Consider the following 18,017-nt stretch of genomic DNA (forward strand, 5'->3'; position numbering starts at 1 on the left):
AGACTGTGTTTAGATACCTGAGTGTATGGTCATCTTTGTTTCTTTTTGGACTTCTGCCCTTTTGGTCTAAGGATTCAGTCTCCTTAGAGCAGACAAAAATCTACTTAATTTAAGGAAAATTTTCTCCTTTTTCTCTGTTCTTGCTCTTTTAAAGTTCTCTTTATATCTTTAATGTTTCTTTTACTCTGTTCATCTCTTTGTTTGTTTGTACCAGGTTCTCTGAGATCCTGGTTCAGTTTGTTTGCTCATCAGCCGGGGCCATTCTGCTCTTGGATCTGCTGGGCTGGGCACATTGGTTCACGCCTGTAATCTCAGCACTTTGGGAGACCGAGGCAGGTGGGCAGATCGCTTGAGCCTGGGAATTTGAGACCAGTCTGGCAACATAGTGAGACCCTGTCTCCACAAGAAATACAAAAATGAGCTGGGCGTGGTGGTGCATGCCCAGCTACTTGGGAGACTGAGGTGGGAGGGAATATGGCTTGAGCCCAGGAGGCAGAGTATTTCTTTTTGTTTGTTTTTTTTTTTTGGTTTGTTTTTGTTTTGAGACGGAGTCTCGCTCTGCTGCCCAGGCTGGAGTGCAGTGGCGCAATCTCGGCTCACTGCAAGCTCCGCCTCCTGGCTTCACGCCATTCTCCTGCCTCAGCCTCTCTGAGTAGCTGGGACTACAGGCGCCCGCCACCACGCCCGGCTAATTTTTTGTATTTTTAGTAGAGACGGGGTTTCACCGTGGTCTCGATCTCCTGACCTCGTGATCCGCCCGCCTCGGCCTCCCAAAGTGCTGGGATTACAAGCGTGAGCCACCGCGCCCGGCCTCTTTTTCTTTGTTTAATGGCTATAACAGCCATCCTTCAAAAGTCTTTGGAGGATGTAATAGTTGTACTATATCCTCTAAAACCTTGCATTCTTTGTTAAGTGTAAATTGCAAGGCAGGCATCGGGGTGGGAGAAGCTTGGCCTCCTGGCTGTGTTTGTTCCCTTGATTGTGGTGCCTGTAAATTCCTTTGACTGTTATGTTTCTATTTTCTCTCAAGGTATGTACTTGGGAAAGTCTCTTAGAACAACCCCCACCTTAAGAGACAGCCCAGAATCATTAGCTGTGATGACCTGGGACTAACTTATTTTCTGACCATTCTTGTCTTTCACTGCTTCTCACCTCTGGTTATTTTAGAGTTTCATTGCCAAGACATTTTTTCAAAAATTCAAATAAAGGGGCAGGCGTGGTGGCTCACACCTATAATCTCAGCACTTTGGGAAGCCCAGGCAGGTGGATCAGTTGAGGTCAGGAGTTCGAGACCAGCATGGCCAACATGTTGAAATCCCATCTCTACTAAAAATAGAAAAATTAGCCGGGCATGGTGGCAGGCGCTTGTAGTCCTAGCTACCTGAGAGGCTAAGGCTCAAGAATCGCTTGAATGTGGGAGGCAGAGGCCACAGTTAGCTGAGATCGCGCCACTGCACTCCAACCTGGGCAACAGAGTGAGATTTCACCTCAAAAAAAAAAAAAGAAAATTCAAATAAAGGTTCTCTTATTCACGCATTGAGACTGTAGCTTATTCTTAGCTTTGTAGATTTTTTTTTTTTTTTTTTTTTTTTTTTTGAGACAGAGCCTCCCGCTCTGGTGCAGGCTGGAGTGCAGTGGTGTGATGTCGGGTAACTGCAAGTTTTGCCTCCTGGGTTCAAGCTATTCTCCTTCGTCAGCCTCCCAAGTAGCTGGGACTACAGGCGCCTGCCACCACGCCTGGCTAATTTTTTGTATTTTTAGTAGAGACAGGGTTTCACCGTGTTAGCCAGGATGGTCTTGATCTCCTGACCTCGTGATCCACCCGCCTCCGCCTTCCAAACTGCTGGGATTACAGGCGTGAGCCACCACACCCGGCCCATCAGAGTACTGTGAATAGAGAAGAACTGTTAATTTAACCACCCCCATTAGACATTAAATAAAATGTCTCCACCTTTCTTTGCTTAGTAGGCACTGTGATGTACATTTCAGGGCATGTGGCTTTTTTCACATTCTTCAAAGGGGATTTCTAGGTCGAAGGAAATCTGTAGAGGTGTGTGTTCCCAGGTTGCTTTCCAGTGGTGTTATATCGGTTTGTAAGGCCACCCACAATATATGAGACTACCAGTTTCCCTGTAGTGTCAGTCTGATCTCAGATTAAAAAATAAATGAAATTTTAAAACTTGCTTATTTAAGGGCTTCATATTATTATAAGTACAAAAAACATTTGAATGGTAATACCGGTAGTCGTAATAGTAAATGGTTACCAATGTAATGCTTCTTTTTCACTTTGTCAATGGAGGACTCTCGTTGGGGAGATAGAGATTCAGAAGGCACCTGGAGAAAAGGACCTGAAGCAGATTCTGAGTGGAGAAGAGGCCCACCAGAGAAGTAAGTAGAGTTGAAAATAATGGTTCTCCAGTTCCTGTTAATGTCTTATCAGTGGTTTTTAAATTTGGTTCATTTTGTAGAGGCAGGGAAAGGAGAGCCGTGAAGAATTGTGTGCATGTCTGATTGTGTGTGGGTTTGTATTTTGTTTTATTGGGTCTGCTGCCCAGGCTGGAGTGCAGTGGCGCAATCTCGGCTCCCTGCAACCTCTGCTTCCTGGGTTCAAGTGCCTCAGCCTCTCGAATAGCTGGGATTACAGGTGTGTGCCACCATACCTGGCTACTTTTTGTATTTTTTAGTAGAGATGGAGTTTTGCCATGTTGCCCAAGCTGGCTTTGACCTCTCGACCTCAAGTGATCTGACTGTCTCAGCCTCTCAAATTGCTGGGATTACAGGCATGAGCCACTGCACTTGGCCTGTGTTGTTGTTGTTGTTTTGAGATGGCGTCTCACTCTGGAGTGCAGTGGCGCGATCTTGGCTCACTACAGCCTCAACCTCCCTGGGCTTAGGTGATCCGCCTGCCTCAGCCTCCTGAGTAGCTGGGACCACAGGTGCGCTCCACCATGCCTGGTTAATGTTGCTTGTTTGTTTCTTTGTTTTTGAGACAGAATCTAGCTCTGTCACCCAGGCTGGAGCACAGTGGCGCGATCTCGGCTCACTGCAGCCTCCGCCTCCTGGGTTCAAGCAATTCTCGTGCCTCCCAAGTAGCTGGGAGGCACTTGTAATCCTCCCAAGTAGGATTATAGACATGCACCACCATGCCTGGCTAATTTTTGCATTTTTAGTAGACCCGAGGTTTCACTGTGTTGGCCAGGCTGGTCTTGAACTCCTGACCTCAAGTAATCTGCCTGCCTCGGCCTCCCAAAGTGCTGAGATTACAGGTGTGAGCCACCACGCCTGGTCAATTTTTATATTCTTTATAGTGATGGGGTTTTGACATGTTGCCCAGGCTAGTCTCACACTCCTGGGCTCAAGCAATCCTCCCGCCGTGGCCTTCCAAAGTGCTGGGATTACAGGTGTGAGCGACTGTGCCCAGCCGCATGTCTTACAATTAAGTAGAGATGGGGTTTTGCCAGGCCAGGCTGGTCTTGAACTCCTGACCCAGGTGATCTGCCTGCCTCTGCCTCCCAAAGTGCTGGGATTAAAGGCGTGAGCCACTCCTCCGGCCCATACTGAAGTTTTAAAAAAGCACGTGAAAAAAAAATCCCCAAAGGATCATATGCTTTTTTATTTTATATATTTTTAATTGTTCTTGTTGCTGTGTAGGGAGTGGAGACGTGGAGAAGGGCGAGATGAGGACAGGTCTCATAGAAGAGATGAAGAGCGGCCCCGGCGTCTAGGGGATGATGAAGATAGAGAGTCTTCTCTTAGACCAGACGATGATCGGGTTCCCCGGCGTGGCATGGATGATGACAGAGGCCCTAGACGTGGTCCTGAGGAAGATCGGTTCTCTCGCCGTGGGGCAGACGATGACCGGCCTTCCTGGCGTAACACAGATGATGACAGGCCTCCCAGACGAATTGCTGACGAAGACAGGGGAAGCTGGCGTCATGCGGATGATGACAGACCACCTAGGCGAGGACTGGATGAGGACAGAGGAAGCTGGCGAACAGCTGATGAGGACAGAGGACCAAGACGTGGGATGGATGATGACCGGGGGCTGAGGCGAGGAGGCGCTGACGATGAGCGATCATCCTGGCGTAATGCTGATGATGACCGGGGTCCCAGGCGAGGGTTGGATGATGACCGGGGTCCCAGGCGAGGCATGGATGATGACCGGGGTCCCAGGAGAGGCATGGATGATGACCGGGGTCCCAGGAGAGGCATGGATGATGACCGGGGTCCCAGGCGAGGGTTGGATGATGATCGAGGACCTTGGAGGAATGCCGATGATGACAGAATTCCCAGGCGTGGTGCAGAGGATGACAGGGGCCCTTGGAGAAACGTGGATGATGATCGCCTTTCAAGACGTGCTGATGATGATCGGTTTCCCAGACGGGGTGATGACTCAAGACCTGGTCCTTGGAGACCATTAGTCAAGCCAGGTAAAATTCTATTTCCTAGAATATGCTTAAGTGTTCACCTGTAAAAGTGAAATTCTGGGCCGGGCGCGGTGGCTCAAGCCTGTAATCCCAGCACTTTGGGACGCCGAGGCGGGTGGATCACGAGGTCAGGAGATCGAGACCATCCTGGCTAACACGGTGAAACCCCGTCTCTACTAAAAAAATACAAAAAAATTAGCCGGGCGTGTTGGCGGGCGCCTGTGGTCCCAGCTACTCGGGAGGCTGAGGCAGGAGAATGGCGTGAACCCAGGAGGTGGAGGTTGCGGTGAGCCGAGATCGCGCCACCGCACTCCAGCCTGGGGGACAGAGAAAGACTCCGTCTCAAAAAAAAAAAAAAAAAAAAAAGTGAAATTCTGATGGGTAAATATCAGGGCTGTATTGTTATTTTTCCAGATAAACTGGTCTTTTATCTTTCCTTCAGTATCATTTGCAGTGACTTACCTGTCAAAAGTTTGCCTTCAGAATACTACCATCCAAAACATAAAAATGCAACCCCTCTCTTCTTTAGTGATGTGCTCTTTATTTTCCGTCTGCTTCGATGACTGCTTCTTTGAAGGCTCTTCCTGTACTCATGCCTTCAGTATTGGTGTGTTTTTCAGGTTTTACTGGGAACCAGCCTCCTTTTAAAAATAACTGAAACCAAAATGTACTTTATATATTTATTTTTGCCAACTGAGAGATTATGCAAGGAGGAACTCATTTTACTTTACTTTTTTTGAGACAGGGTCTTGCTCTGTTGCACAGGCTGGAGTGCAGTGGTGCAATCATGGCTCACTGCAACCTTGACCTCCCGGACTCTAGGGTGCCTCCCACCTCAGCCTTCTGAGTAGCTAGGACTACAGGCACATGCCACCACACTCTGCTAATAATTTATTTTTTTGGAGAGACGGGGTTTTGCTATGTTGCCCAGGCTGGTCTCAAACTCCTGGGCTCAAGTTATCCTTCTGCCTCTCCCTCCCAAAGTGAAGTGCTGGGATAACAGGTGTGAGGCACTGCACCCAGACTCATTTTCTTTCTGAGTCCTGGGCCTGCTTGTTTCACACTTTATTATTCGTGAGCAGTCGTATACATGTTTGTGACATGTGTCTATTACCATTTTTTTCTTTTTCTTTTTTCTTTTTTGAGGTGGAGTCTTGCTCTGTCTCCCAGGCTGGAGTGCAGTGGTACGATCTCGGCTCACTGCAACCTCTGCCTCCCAGGTTCAAGCAATTCTCCTGCCTCAGCTTCCCAAGTAGCTGGGACTACAGGCACATGCCACCATGCATGGCTAAATTTTTTTTTTTTTTTTTTTTTTTTTTTTTTTTGAGACGGAGTCTCGCTCTGTCATCTGGCTGGAGTGCAGTGGCACGATCTCCCCTCAGTGCAAGTTCTGCCACTCAGGTTCATGCCCTTCTCCTGCCTCAGCCTCCCGAGTAGCTGGGACAACAGGTGCCCACCACCATGCCTGGCTAATTTTTTGTATTTTTAGTAGAGATGGGGTTTCACCATGTTAGCCAGGATGGTCTTGATCTCCTGACCTTGCGATCCGCCCACCTCGGCCCCCCAAAGTGCTGGGATTACAGGCATGAGCCACCACGCCTGGCCATTTTTTTGTATTTTTAATAGAGATGGGGTTTCACCATGTTGGCCAGGCTGCTCTCGAACTCCTGACCTCAAGTGATCCACCCACCTCTGCCTCCCAAAGTGCTGGGATTACAAGCGTGAGCCACTGCCCCGGCCAGTTTTCTCTAGATAATTTCTGCGTACTGCACACAGGTGACAGCTGCTTACTGCATATAGCACATCTCCACTTGGTAGTCTTACTGAATGTCTAACACAGCCTATCCAAAACTGGACTCATTACCATCACATACACGTGCACTTGTTCATGCCCACCCATCCCTCTGATTCTCCTCAGGGGCATCACTGTCCATCTAACTGTCTGAGCTAGGAATCTGGGGGAGTTGTTTTGTCTCTGTTTCATCCTTTATGTTAAATCTTTATTTAGTTCAGTTCTGCCTTTTTGGTGTTCCTGAAATCCACCCTCTTCTCCATTCCCATTGCTTGTACTTGGTCCTGGGTCAGCAGCATTTTCCTCACCCCCTAACTGGTTTTTGCTGCCTCTCTTACTCCCAGTTTTAATTTTGGGTGTTGGGGAAATAACCAGAGCAGTTGTTCTAAGTGCAGATCTAAGTGAGCCGCTTCCTTGCTTTCCCCAGTTGTTTCTGTTGCCTACTTCGTCTCTTCTAGTCTCACTTCATTCTACTATTCAGCTGTTACCTTGTGTAAGGCATTTAATTTTTCTTTTCCTCATGTTAAATGCGGTAACAGTATAGCAGATTCTTACTAATTTGCTAATTATATTTTATACAGTTGCCATGAATACTGAACTCCTGTTCCTAGGGGAAATACAAGGTTACATTTTTGTAAGCTTCTAATCATGATATTTTTGTGAACCAGTCAATACATAAAATGTCTTTTATGTGTTTGTGTTTAAAGACTCCCTATTTCTGATATGTTGTTGATTCATTACCATTGAATTCATGGTCAACAGCGTTATAACTCATTCATGAACAAAGCTTATCTAATACATGTCTTTTCTCCTTAAGGCATATCATAGCCACCTTGTGCTTGGCTCCACTAAACAGCATTTGTTTTTTCTTTTTTTGAGGCGGGGTCTCACTCTGTCTCCCAGGCTGGAGTGCAGTGGCGTGATCTCAGATCACCGCAACCTCTGCCTCCTGGGCTCAAGAGATCCTACCACATCAGCCTCCTGAGTAGCGGACTATAGGTGCACACCACCAAGCCCAGCTAATTTTTGTATTTTTTTTTAGAGATGTGGTTTTGCCATGTTGCCCAAGCTGGTCTTGAACTCCTGGGCTCCGGGGATCCACCCTCCTCGGCCTCCCAAATTCCTGAGATTACAGGCGTGAGCCACCACGCCTGGCCTCTAGACAGCATTTTAGCACTACACTTGGAAGCCATTTTAAACAGTGAGGTCACCAGCAAATTTACGTCTCTATGTGTACTCTATATAAAATGTTCCTAGATTCATATATTCCATGCATAAGTGTGAGCCACTGTGCAGGGTTAAAGGATTTATTCATGATTAATGACTAGATAATGGGTGGTAAATGGTGGAGGACAGGAATATAAAAGGAAAGATTCTTTTTTGGATATGAAGGCCTTGAAAACGTTGCAAGGTATAAATACCTCAAAATTAGGACTCAGAGAAAACTCTTGAAGTTTTCTGCTTAAATGAGTGATGTTTAACATCAGAACAGATACTATGCTGAAATCTGCGTGCAATAGGAAAAATTCTAAAATTTTCTTTTCTTTTCTTTTTTTTTTTTTTTTTGAGACGGAGTCTGGCTCTGTCGCCCAGGCTGGAGTGCAGTGGCACAATCTCGGCTCACTGCAAGCTCCGCCTCCCGGGTTCACGCCATTCTCCTGCCTCAGCCTCTCCGAGTAGCTGGGACTACAGGCGCCCGCCACCACGCCCGGCTAATTTTTTTGTATTTTTAGTAGAGACGGGGTTTCACCGTGGTCTCAATCTCCTGACCTCGTGATCCGCCTGCCTCGGCCTCCCAAAGTGCTGGGATTACAAGCGTGAGCCACCGCGCCCGGCCCTAAAATTTTCAATGATACTTTTGTTCTATGGAACACTCAACCCAGATCATTTAAGGTTTGTTTGTTTTTTTTTTTTTTCTCCCTGTTTGTTTTTTGAGACAGTCTCATTCTGTCATCCAGGCTGGAGTGCAGTGGCACTATCTTGGCTCACTGCAACCTCTGCCTCCCAGGTTCAAGCAGTTCTCATGCCTCAGCCTCCCAAGTCAAGTAGCTAGGACTATAGGCGCAACACCACACCTGGCTAATTGTATTTTTAGTAGCGACAGGGTTATTACCATGTTGGCCAGGCTGGTCTCAAATTCCTGACCTTAAGTAATCCACCTGGCTTGGTCTCCCAAAGTGTTGGGATTACAGGTGTGGGCCACCATGCCTGGCCCGTTTTAAGTTTCTTATATAAGTTTAAGATACTGTTAATGATGTCTGTGCAGTGATGTACACAGCTTTAGTATTTTTTTAATCAGTGTCTTAAATTAGCATTTAGAATGATGATGAATTAATGCCAGTGTCTATTCATGATTGCCAATCTGTTTCTTCTTTTAAAAATATTTTAAAAATGTTTTGCTTTTTCAAAAAAATAGGTGGATGGAGAGAGAAAGAAAAAGCCAGAGAGGAGAGCTGGGGTCCACCTCGAGAATCAAGGCCGTCAGAAGAACGTGAATGGGACAGAGAAAAAGAAAGGGACAGAGATAATCAAGATCGAGAGGAGAATGACAAGGACCCTGAGAGAGAAAGGGACAGAGAGAGAGATGTGGATCGAGAGGATCGCTTCAGAAGACCTAGGTGTGATGTTCTAATTAAATTATTTGTAGAGGCCGGGCACGGTGGCTCATGCGTGTAATCCCAGCACTTTGGGAGGCCGAGGTGGGCAGATCACCTGAGTTCAGGAGTTCGAGAGCAGCCTGGCCAACATAGTGAAACCCTGTCTGTACTGAAAATACAAAAATTAGCTGGATGTGGTGGTGGCGCGCCTGTAATCCCAGGTATTTGGGAGGCCGAGGCTGGAGAATCACTTGAACCCAAGAGGCGGAGGTTGCAGTGAGCGGAGATCGCGCCATTGTACTCCAGCCTGGGCGACAAGAGCGAAACTCCATCTCAAAAAAAAAAAAAAATTATTTGTAGAGCTGCAGTTGGGATTGTTTTGGACACTGGCCTGTGTATTTCAAACTATTTTTGAGAAATGATGTTCCTCGTTATTCCCCAGCACCCCCCTTATCTCTTAGAATCATAATGCAGGTTTTAAAAAATTTTTAGCTGGGACGCGGTGGCTCACACCTGTAATCCCAGCACTTTGGGAGGCTGAGGTGGGCAGATCACCTGAGGTCAGGAGTTCGAGACCAGCCTGACCAACATGGAGAAACCCCATCTCTACTAAAAAACACAAAATTAGCCAGGTGTGATGGTGCATGCCTGTAATCCCAGCTACTCAGGAGGCTGAGGCAGGAGAATTGCTTGAACCCGGGAGGCAGAGGTTGTGGTGAGCTGAGATTACACCATTGCACTCCAGCCTGGGCAACAAGAGCGAAACTCCATCTCAAAAAAAAAAAAAAAAAAAAAAATTTTTTTTTTTTTTTTTTTTTTTTAGAGGTTATCTAATCGAACATTCCCTCTTAAAGTAAGAAAATGGAGGCCCAAACTTCATGGCTGTCTATAGGCTGTATGACTGTTGGGCAGTGGAACCAGTCCAGCCATCTTTGTCAGTCCATTGCTTTTTCCCCCTGTGTAGTTTAGGGCAGTCAGTTTTCTTGCCCTTAAATTATCAAAAGCCCTTTGATTTTATTAGTAGTAGAAGTTCTAGCTTGCTCCCTCTGCCAAAGTGTCCTTGCACCGATAAATGTAGACCAGCAGCATTCGATGCAGTTTTCTTCAAGGAAGAAAATGTGTCTGTGCTGGCCAGTATGGTAGTCAGCAGTCACATTTGGTGGCCAAGCACTTAGAATATATGGTTGGTGCTGCTAAGGAAATATCTCCATTTTACTTTAAATGTAAGTAACCACATATGGGTAGTGGCTACCGAGTGGGACGGCACAGATCTGGGTGTTCTCATTTGTTCTGCACGCCCCAGGCATCAGGTAAGGTCAGGTTATGAGTTTAAACTGTCCCTGTTACATTTGTAAACTCTAAGCCCCAGCTTGGACTGGATGTACTTACAATTATCCATTTGGTCTAACAGTAAGAACCTGACTTGTCATTGTAAATGGCTACAGGGATGAAGGTGGCTGGAGAAGAGGACCAGCAGAGGAATCTTCAAGCTGGAGAGACTCAAGTCGCCGGGACGATAGGGACAGGGATGACCGTCGCCGTGAGAGGGATGACCGGCGTGATCTAAGAGAAAGACGAGATCTAAGAGACGACAGGGACCGAAGAGGACCTCCGCTCAGATCAGAACGTGAAGAAGGTATAGAGGTTACAGCTGAAGTATTGGAGAACTGTCGTTTCTGGGGGGGATTTGGGTTATGTAATTATATCATAAATTTGTATGAAGGCCAACAATAAGAGAGTTGATATTTATTCTATTTAGAATTCATGATTTTCATACAGTTACTCAATGGTCATGTTGTGAAGTGCACTTATCTCTAAATTCAAAGTACAGTAGTAGACTAAATTGGATAGCAGGCAATATGTATAAAGTTTACTTAATAAAAATGAAAAAAAAAGTGTTATTTAAAAGCAACTTCCTGGCAGATTAAGCACAAAGTAGAAACATTTTCTCTGAAATTGTAACAGAAGTTTATTCTTTTTTAAAATATATGTATTTTTCATTTTTAAAATCCTCATTTTTCTCTTGGTTTTTAAAAATTTATTTTCCATGTCTTGACATCCTGTTGTGAGAGAATTTTTCTGTCATAGCCATAACTTCAAAAACTCCTGTACTTTGTGTGGTTAATTTGCTGTTAAAATTCTTCAAGAGCCAAAAATCCTGTCAGTTATAAAATTTTCATTCAGCCAGATTTTTGCCACCTTGTCTTACGGGTTTATACTAACTAGTCCTTCCCAGGCTAGTGGTTTCTGCCTGTTTTCAAATTTTGAGTTTTATCTGTACATCTGTCAGAAATTGTGTGAGCTTTAATTATGATTTCTGTATTGTTAATCTTTAATACAGGAATTTTGAGTAATTTGAGGCATTTCTTCTGCTTAATTTGAGCCAACAGAATATAGTACTAACTTAATTTTTTTGTTTTAATTAAACTTTTTAGTAAGTTCTTGGAGACGTGCTGATGACAGGAAAGATGACCGGGCAGAAGAGCGGGACCCTCCTCGTCGAGTTCCTCCCCCAGCTCTTTCAAGAGACCGAGAAAGAGACCGAGACCGAGAAAGAGAAGGTGAAAAAGAAAAGGCCTCATGGAGAGCTGAGAAAGATAGGGAGTCTCTTCGTCGTACTAAGAATGAGACTGATGAAGACGGATGGACCACAGTACGACGTTAAGTCTCAAGATAATGGATTTAAACTGGTGTCTTAAATAGGTTTGATCACATTCAAGGATTATTATACTTGTGCTTCAACCAATCTAAATGGGATTCTTTAATGTTGTTTCACCATAACACAAAAAGCATGAACTTGTATTAATCCTATATAATAGATTGATCATGCACCATATCCACAGGAGGTTGGAAAAACCATGCCATTTTCTGGAATTTAAGGGTGTTGCATTATTTCATCAATCATTTGTTGACAAAAAAGAAAAACTAAAAAATAAATTTAAAACGTGAACCTTCAGGTATTGGGTAACACCTTTATCTTGGTATAGAACTGATATATTTTTTTTGATTTTGAAATATCTGATATTAATTTGGAATGAAGTAAGTTTCTGTTAAAGAAAATATATTTGAAGACCCTTTAAAGCAGTGAATCTGAAACAATTTTCACACCTTTAAGTGGTTGATATGTACCTATTTTAGGTATTTTGAGGTATTTACCATAAACTAAATTTAGAAATTTTTTAGATTCACTTGAAGTAAACATTACAAACATTGGATACGGTGGGGTTTTTAGATTTTACTTGAGAGAAGGTGAGTACAAAGCAATTTGCAGTTGTTGTCATGACAAGTGTGAATCCAAACAGTATAGCTTTTAAATTTTAAAGCATTTGGTAAACTATCGCTGAGTTTTTTTCTGTTGCCAATAGCAAACTGCTTTTCCATTAATGGAGAATTCATGCCTTTCAAGCATTTTAAATATGACAATATTTATAAATGTATGGTTTGGAGGAATCGTTTAAATTCTCTTTCCTAATTTTCTTTCTCTGGAAGATAGATTCTTTCAACAAGTAATTTGTAGTAATGACTGTGTTGACTTCAATTTTGGAGTGCAGTAGCTATGTTAAAGATTAACTATTTGGTCTCATTGAAGCCAACACAGAACTTGCTGCTGTGTTTTTTCTTCAGTGATAAATAAAATACTTACAGAATTTGTTTTAGTGTTGATTTGTGGTTATAGTATTTTGTTTATAATGGTAAGTTTGCATATTCAGTTGAGTTTTTTTACTTGAATTTTTATCAGTGCCATTAAATGTCTGTGTTTACTATCAATGAAAATGAACCTAAATATAACAAAGAAAGCATATGTGGCTAGGATGTCCCCCTAACATGTCTTCCTTTGTTAATGCAGGAATTTCTTAGTTTCCTTGTAACGCTGTCCTCTGAGTTTGTGTGTGCATGTGCGTGTTTGAAGTACCACCTTGGATTTTCACCTGAAATTAGAAAAATCATAGTTAATTTGAGAAAATGTTACAAATTCATCATGGCTGTAGGCACTTATTATTTCTGTTATTGAGTAGTGGTGATAATTCCTATTGGTACAGCTGTAGGGCCAGAAGAGGGAGTATTGATGCTTTTTAACTTAACCTGATGCAGCCTTTTTTGTTTGATGTTACCAATGATAGAAATCATTTTAAACACCTTTCTTAGTATCTGGTATTTCAAATACGTAGAAGTCTTTAAAGGTCTTTCGTGGGGAGAAGGACTTTTCTTTCATAACAAGAGAATTTCAGATCAGTGATTATAAGTGGGGCAGTAACCTGCTAAGAGTTTGCTTCCTGGAGAGTAGATCTGTACATGTGACATCACAGGTAAGCCCCAACAATTTATTTAATCAGATTTGTTCAGATGAGTTACTGCTGCCTACGTTAGAGTTAGGTTTCAAGGCTAGTCAGCAAACCCATCCTTTCTGCTGTTTCCCGTACTGTTCTCCCAAGTTCTTTGTTCTGGGAGTCAGAACCCAAGTGCAAGAGGAGGGCAGAAGAGTCTGATGCTGTTACTTTGCGATCCTGCTCTTGGTTTCCACTGTCCAGGCCATACAACTCTGTCTACTCCCATTAGTATTTACCAACAGGTATTAAAGGAAAGCTGAACAAGCAGCCTACTCACCGATCTGCTAGGTGGTCTTCCGTGTTCCTGGTGGCTTCTGCAGTTTCACTGAGAGTAACATTGCTGTTAATACAGATAGATCCGGTAGTAGAGACATCATCGGTCCAAAAAAGACTCTGCATCTCATTAGTTGTCCATAGTGGCTACCAGGAGGTGGTTGGCATCTATAATGTGTGGGACGTTTTTATGTAAAGAACTGCCTGTGGTTTTTTTTTTTTTAACCAAAGACACTGACCATAGATTGATTTATAATTTTATAAGTCTAATTGAAATATATGGGGTACTATGAAAAGACTGTTCCTTGAGTGGCCACGATTAGAAAATCAGGACTAACAAACTTTTCTTTGTCTGGAAGCATATATATTTGTGATATAATTTTAATATGTATAATTTTGGTTTAATAAATCAAATCTATGACAAAAGTTGTTCTCATCAAAGCTAATAATTCTGCAACTTCCAAAAAGGACTTTGTAGGAAAATTAAAATACAAAGAAAAAAGCTATTAGAAATTTTAAGTCTGTACAGAAAAGAACAGGTTAAGACAGTCTGTACCTCTACAGTTGGAGAAGCCCTTTTGACTATTCCCTGTATTGTTTTGCTACTTAGCCAAGTATGCAGCATGTTCTTATGAAGATAATTTTGTCATATTTTGTATATTTCTTAAACTTTGAAAAATTGGGTTTCTCTAAATGTAATTTTGCAAAATGTTTAAAGTTTCACATTGAGTTCCAAGGATTTTTAAATTAATGTGTTTACATATACTTTTCATAAGAGAACCCTAGAAAATTAACTGTAGTAATACTCTGCGTTTTAACTCCCAGTATTGTCAGCTGGAAAACCTAGGAAAATTTGGCACGGGGGCTCAACATGGGGTACTTTTTTTTTTTTGGAGACAAGAGTTGCTCTGTTGCCCAGGCTGGAGTGCAGTGGCGCGATCTGGGCTCACTGCAACCTCCACCTCCTGGGTTCAAGCAATTCTCCTGCCTCAGCCTCCTGAGTAGCTGGGATTACAGGCGCCCACCACACCACCCGGCTAATTTTTGTATTTTTAGTAGAGACGGGGCTTCGCCATGTTGGCCAGGCTGGTCTGACCTTGTGATCCACCCGCCTCGCCTCCGAAAGTGCTGGGATTACAGGCATGAGCCACCACGCCTGGCCTGAAAATGGGGTACTTTAAAAATAGATGAATAGTGGCTGCCTGAGTAGTTGGCGAGAGGATCTTCTGGATACCTTTTCCAATACTCTCCTGCTCTCAGGAAGCTCCAGCTCAATATATTCTTAGTTCTGGTAAAATAGTAGCAGTGTCAGAATATCAAATTTTAACATTAGGCACATCTCATCACAGTGACTCCCATATATTGAGGCTATGCCAAAGCCTCATGTTCAAGACCTTTGGAAACCGTCTGTAATTTGAGTGAAAATACAAAGTAGCTAAATTGATCTTGCCACCTGGCTAGCCCTTTTGGCCTAGAGAATGCGCTTTTCTGTTCATAGTGGTCCTTTTGAAAAGGCAGAACACGAGCAGTGGGAGAGGTAAGAGGATTCATGTTGACCTTAGAAACTTCACCCAGAAGGTGAAGCTCATTTAAACTGGTATATTTTCTAGCAAAAGAAAGGAGAACAAGTAATTACATGGTTTCATTAAGCTACTTAATTTAGGCCCAATCAGATCTGCAGTTCTCTGGTCTGGGGTTAAGACTAGCAGCTTTGGATTCTTTCCTGGCTAAGAAACTGTGCTTTCCCCCTGCCCCCAAGTTCTTGATATGCACCTTTTCTTTGACCAAAAAAGCTATCAGGTATTTACCCCACCCTCTAACACACCTTCAAATGAAGGTTCCTGATTGAGTCAATTTGCTGTGGAGGAAGTTAGCTGTTTAACATGAAAGCAGTCTAACTTCTAGTAGCCTAGCTAAATCCTACTGGGAGCCTTATACACGTAGACTAAATCTCTTGCTGGTATCTTCAGATAGTAATGCATTTGTGTATTTCAGATGAGTTCATCTTAATTCACTTCTATTTTTTGCCTTCTATTGCCTTGATTGGCAGGTAGCTGCATTCCATAGTGTGGCATTCAGTATGGCGGATTTAAAAGTGAGGGTGCGGGGGGGAAGTAGGGGTTAGGAACTTTTGCCGAAGGATCAGGTTTAGTCTTGCTTATGGGTAAACTGGTGGGGTTCCGGAAACGGACATGGGTCTTCCAGTAGGAGTGGTAACATGAAGGACCCCCAACAATTCCTTTCATTAGTGCTTATTCTAGTTTGAGCACTGCCTGTATTAAAGTCAGACGCAGCCCACGGTGGAACCTTCTTGAATACGAGTTAATACACGAATAGCTCAGAGCTAGAGATCCATCTTCTATTTGAGAGGCAACAGCTGGAATGGGCTTTCCTCCACTAGGAACCCTGAAATTGAGCAATCTAGGGTGAATTAGTACTGCTGTCTTCCCTTCCTCCCTTTGATCTTAATATCGTAAACGTTTTTAAAGAACTGGAAGTGGGCGAGTGTGTAGAGAAAAGGCCAAGTAGGAAAGTTACAGGTGAGATTAATGAATTCATACTGTTACTGTATAAATACACATTTTTTTTAAACAGCACCATTTCCAAGTGATACACGATATGATTATGACTTGGCACAACTTTTAAAGGTGGAAAAGGCTAGTTGCTAGTTCAGTAATAAAATACCTGGTACATAAAACGATAAGGAGCTGTATTCTACCTGCTACACATTGTGCATTTTACACCTCCAGCAAGGACAGAAACAAGCCACAAGGAGGGAATACCCGCCCAAATTAATACTGGAAAGTTTACAAAACCTTCACTTCTCATAAGGGTGATGCTACCAGCGGCTTGCTTCACCTGGAATTAGAGTAACTGATTTTTAAGGACAACTGAGAACATTAACTCGCTTCAAACAATAAAATAGTCATTTGCCGACATTTCATAAAATCGCCAGTTTTAAGCTCAGTTCAGAGGCTTTTAAAAAAATATTCTAGACCTAGTAAAGTGCCTCCATTCATAAAATGAAACATCCAAGATTGAGACAATTTCATATTGATGCGCATCTAAAATAGGTCGACGTATACAGTAAATAAACAGCGCCTCTAAGTTGCCATATTTCAGTTAGTGGAATACACACCCAGCCTTCGCCGTTCTGGATGTGCAAACTAGGAACTGAAGACAAATGGGGATTTCAACGTCTAGTTCCAATCGTTCAGCACGGAAGTACTCCACACGGTCGGCTGCTTTTCAAAAACCACCAGGACGACGTCCCATGTCGAGCCGACCGCTGAGCCGCACGCCTCCCCACGGCGGGGGCGAGATGGTGCGCAGACCTAGCGGTGCGAGGGGCGGCGGCGACCCTGGGTGAGCCCGGGCCTTCAGCGCAGCTTCTTGCCAGGCGGGCCGTCCCTGGCGCTGCGGGGCGGCGGGCGGGCGGGCGGCGGCGGCACTTTGGAGAGCGGGCAGTACTTGATGGTGTGCGCGTTGTCGCCGCTGGCGCCGCACAGGGGACATGTGTAGCGGCGCAGCACAGGGCACAGCACTCGCCCGTCGGGGCCCTTGAGGATATGGGTGGTGTAGAGCGCCATCGCCTCCTTGTTGTTCCGGCAGAACACGCACACCTGCAGCTCGGGCTTCAGCAGCCGGGCGGCCGCCGCCCCGGAGGCCGCCTGCAGCCGGGGCTCGGCCGCCCACGCCGGGGCCCGCTCCTCGCGCGGCGTCGCCTCGCTGGTGGTGGCGGCGGCGGCGGCGGGCGCGCAGCCCAGCAGCACGGCGGCGGCACGACCCGCGAACGGGCTCAGCTCGGCGAAGCGCTCCTCCAGCAGCCCAGCCTCGGCGGGGCCCGCACACAGCTCCAGCGCGCGCAGCTCCAGCGCGCTCCCCAGGTAGCGGCCCCGGGACCCCGGCTCGTCGCTGTCATCGTCGTCGTCCTCGTCGTAGTCGGGCGGCCCCAGCGCCGGCCCCAGCGCCCCAGGCCCGGCCCCCGCGTGGGGGGAGCAGCAGGACGACGAGGAAGAGGAGGGCGGGGAGCCGCCGCCGCCGTTCCCACTGCGGGCGCAGCCGAAGCGCGTCTCGCCGTCCACCGCTTTGGTGATGAGCGTGGCGAGCCCCAGGTAGTCGTTCCAGGAGCTGAAGGGCTGCGGGTGCGCCGGGCCTGGGGCGCTCACGTAGCGGGCGCTGGGCACGAGCGCCATGGGCGGGGGGGCGCGGCCGCGGCGGGGCGAGCGGGGCGCCCAGGGGAAAGCCTCCATGGGCGGGCTACGGGCCGCGCGCCGCCTCCCCGCCGCCGGCACGGGCCGGAAGGAAGGGACACGCCGAGCCTGCCCGCCGGCCTGCCGCGGGGTGGGGCCGCCGCGCCGCCTTTTATCGGGGCCGCTCCTCCCCGCCCCCCGGCCTCGCCGCCGCGGCCCTGCCCCCTGCGCTTCCCCGCCCCGGCCACCTCGCCCGCGCCCCGGACCGAGGCGGAGCGGAGGCGGGCTGGCTGTGCGCGCGCTCCCCTCCGGCCCGCGCGGCTCCCGCGCCCCGCGCGCTGCGCCAGCCTCGCCAGCTGTCGGGCAGCTTTCATTCCGGGAGGGGGCGGGCGAGGCGCCGCCTCGGG

General features: G+C 45.9%; 2 protein-coding genes and 1 long non-coding RNA gene across 3 annotated transcripts in view; 2 read left to right on the plus strand and 1 right to left on the minus strand.

Annotated features, from left to right (window-relative positions):
- The window catches only part of EIF3A (eukaryotic translation initiation factor 3 subunit A), a 47,294-nt gene extending 34,831 nt beyond the window's left edge, over positions 1-12,463 (plus strand). Inside the window, exons 18-22 of the mRNA XM_055247168.2 lie at positions 2,300-2,388; positions 3,652-4,430; positions 8,636-8,837; positions 10,262-10,452; positions 11,252-12,463. Of these exons, the coding sequence (XP_055103143.1) occupies positions 2,300-2,388; positions 3,652-4,430; positions 8,636-8,837; positions 10,262-10,452; positions 11,252-11,481 (1,491 nt within the window). The 3' untranslated portion in view covers positions 11,482-12,463. The remainder of the gene's footprint in view (positions 1-2,299; positions 2,389-3,651; positions 4,431-8,635; positions 8,838-10,261; positions 10,453-11,251) is intronic.
- LOC129465490 (uncharacterized) lies at positions 848-1,518 on the plus strand. Its single transcript, XR_008651968.1, has 2 exons — positions 848-1,034; positions 1,085-1,518. It is a non-coding gene; the product is annotated as an uncharacterized lncRNA (long non-coding RNA).
- On the minus strand, positions 11,949-17,758 carry NANOS1 (nanos C2HC-type zinc finger 1). Its single transcript, XM_055247522.2, has one exon. It carries the CDS (start codon positions 17,668-17,670, stop codon positions 16,798-16,800), a length of 873 nt encoding a protein of 290 aa, XP_055103497.2. The 5' UTR covers positions 17,671-17,758; the 3' UTR covers positions 11,949-16,797.
- Positions 17,759-18,017: the final 259 nt, after the last annotated feature.

This window comes from Symphalangus syndactylus, chromosome 2 (genome assembly GCF_028878055.3).
Source record: "Symphalangus syndactylus isolate Jambi chromosome 2, NHGRI_mSymSyn1-v2.1_pri, whole genome shotgun sequence".
NCBI lineage: Eukaryota > Metazoa > Chordata > Mammalia > Primates > Hylobatidae > Symphalangus > Symphalangus syndactylus.

Excerpts from the sequence above, each read along its gene's own strand:
- NANOS1 (XM_055247522.2), bottom strand. The coding sequence starts at position 17,670 with ATGGAGGCTTTCCCCTGGGCGCCCCGCTCGCCCCGCCGCGGCCGCGCC.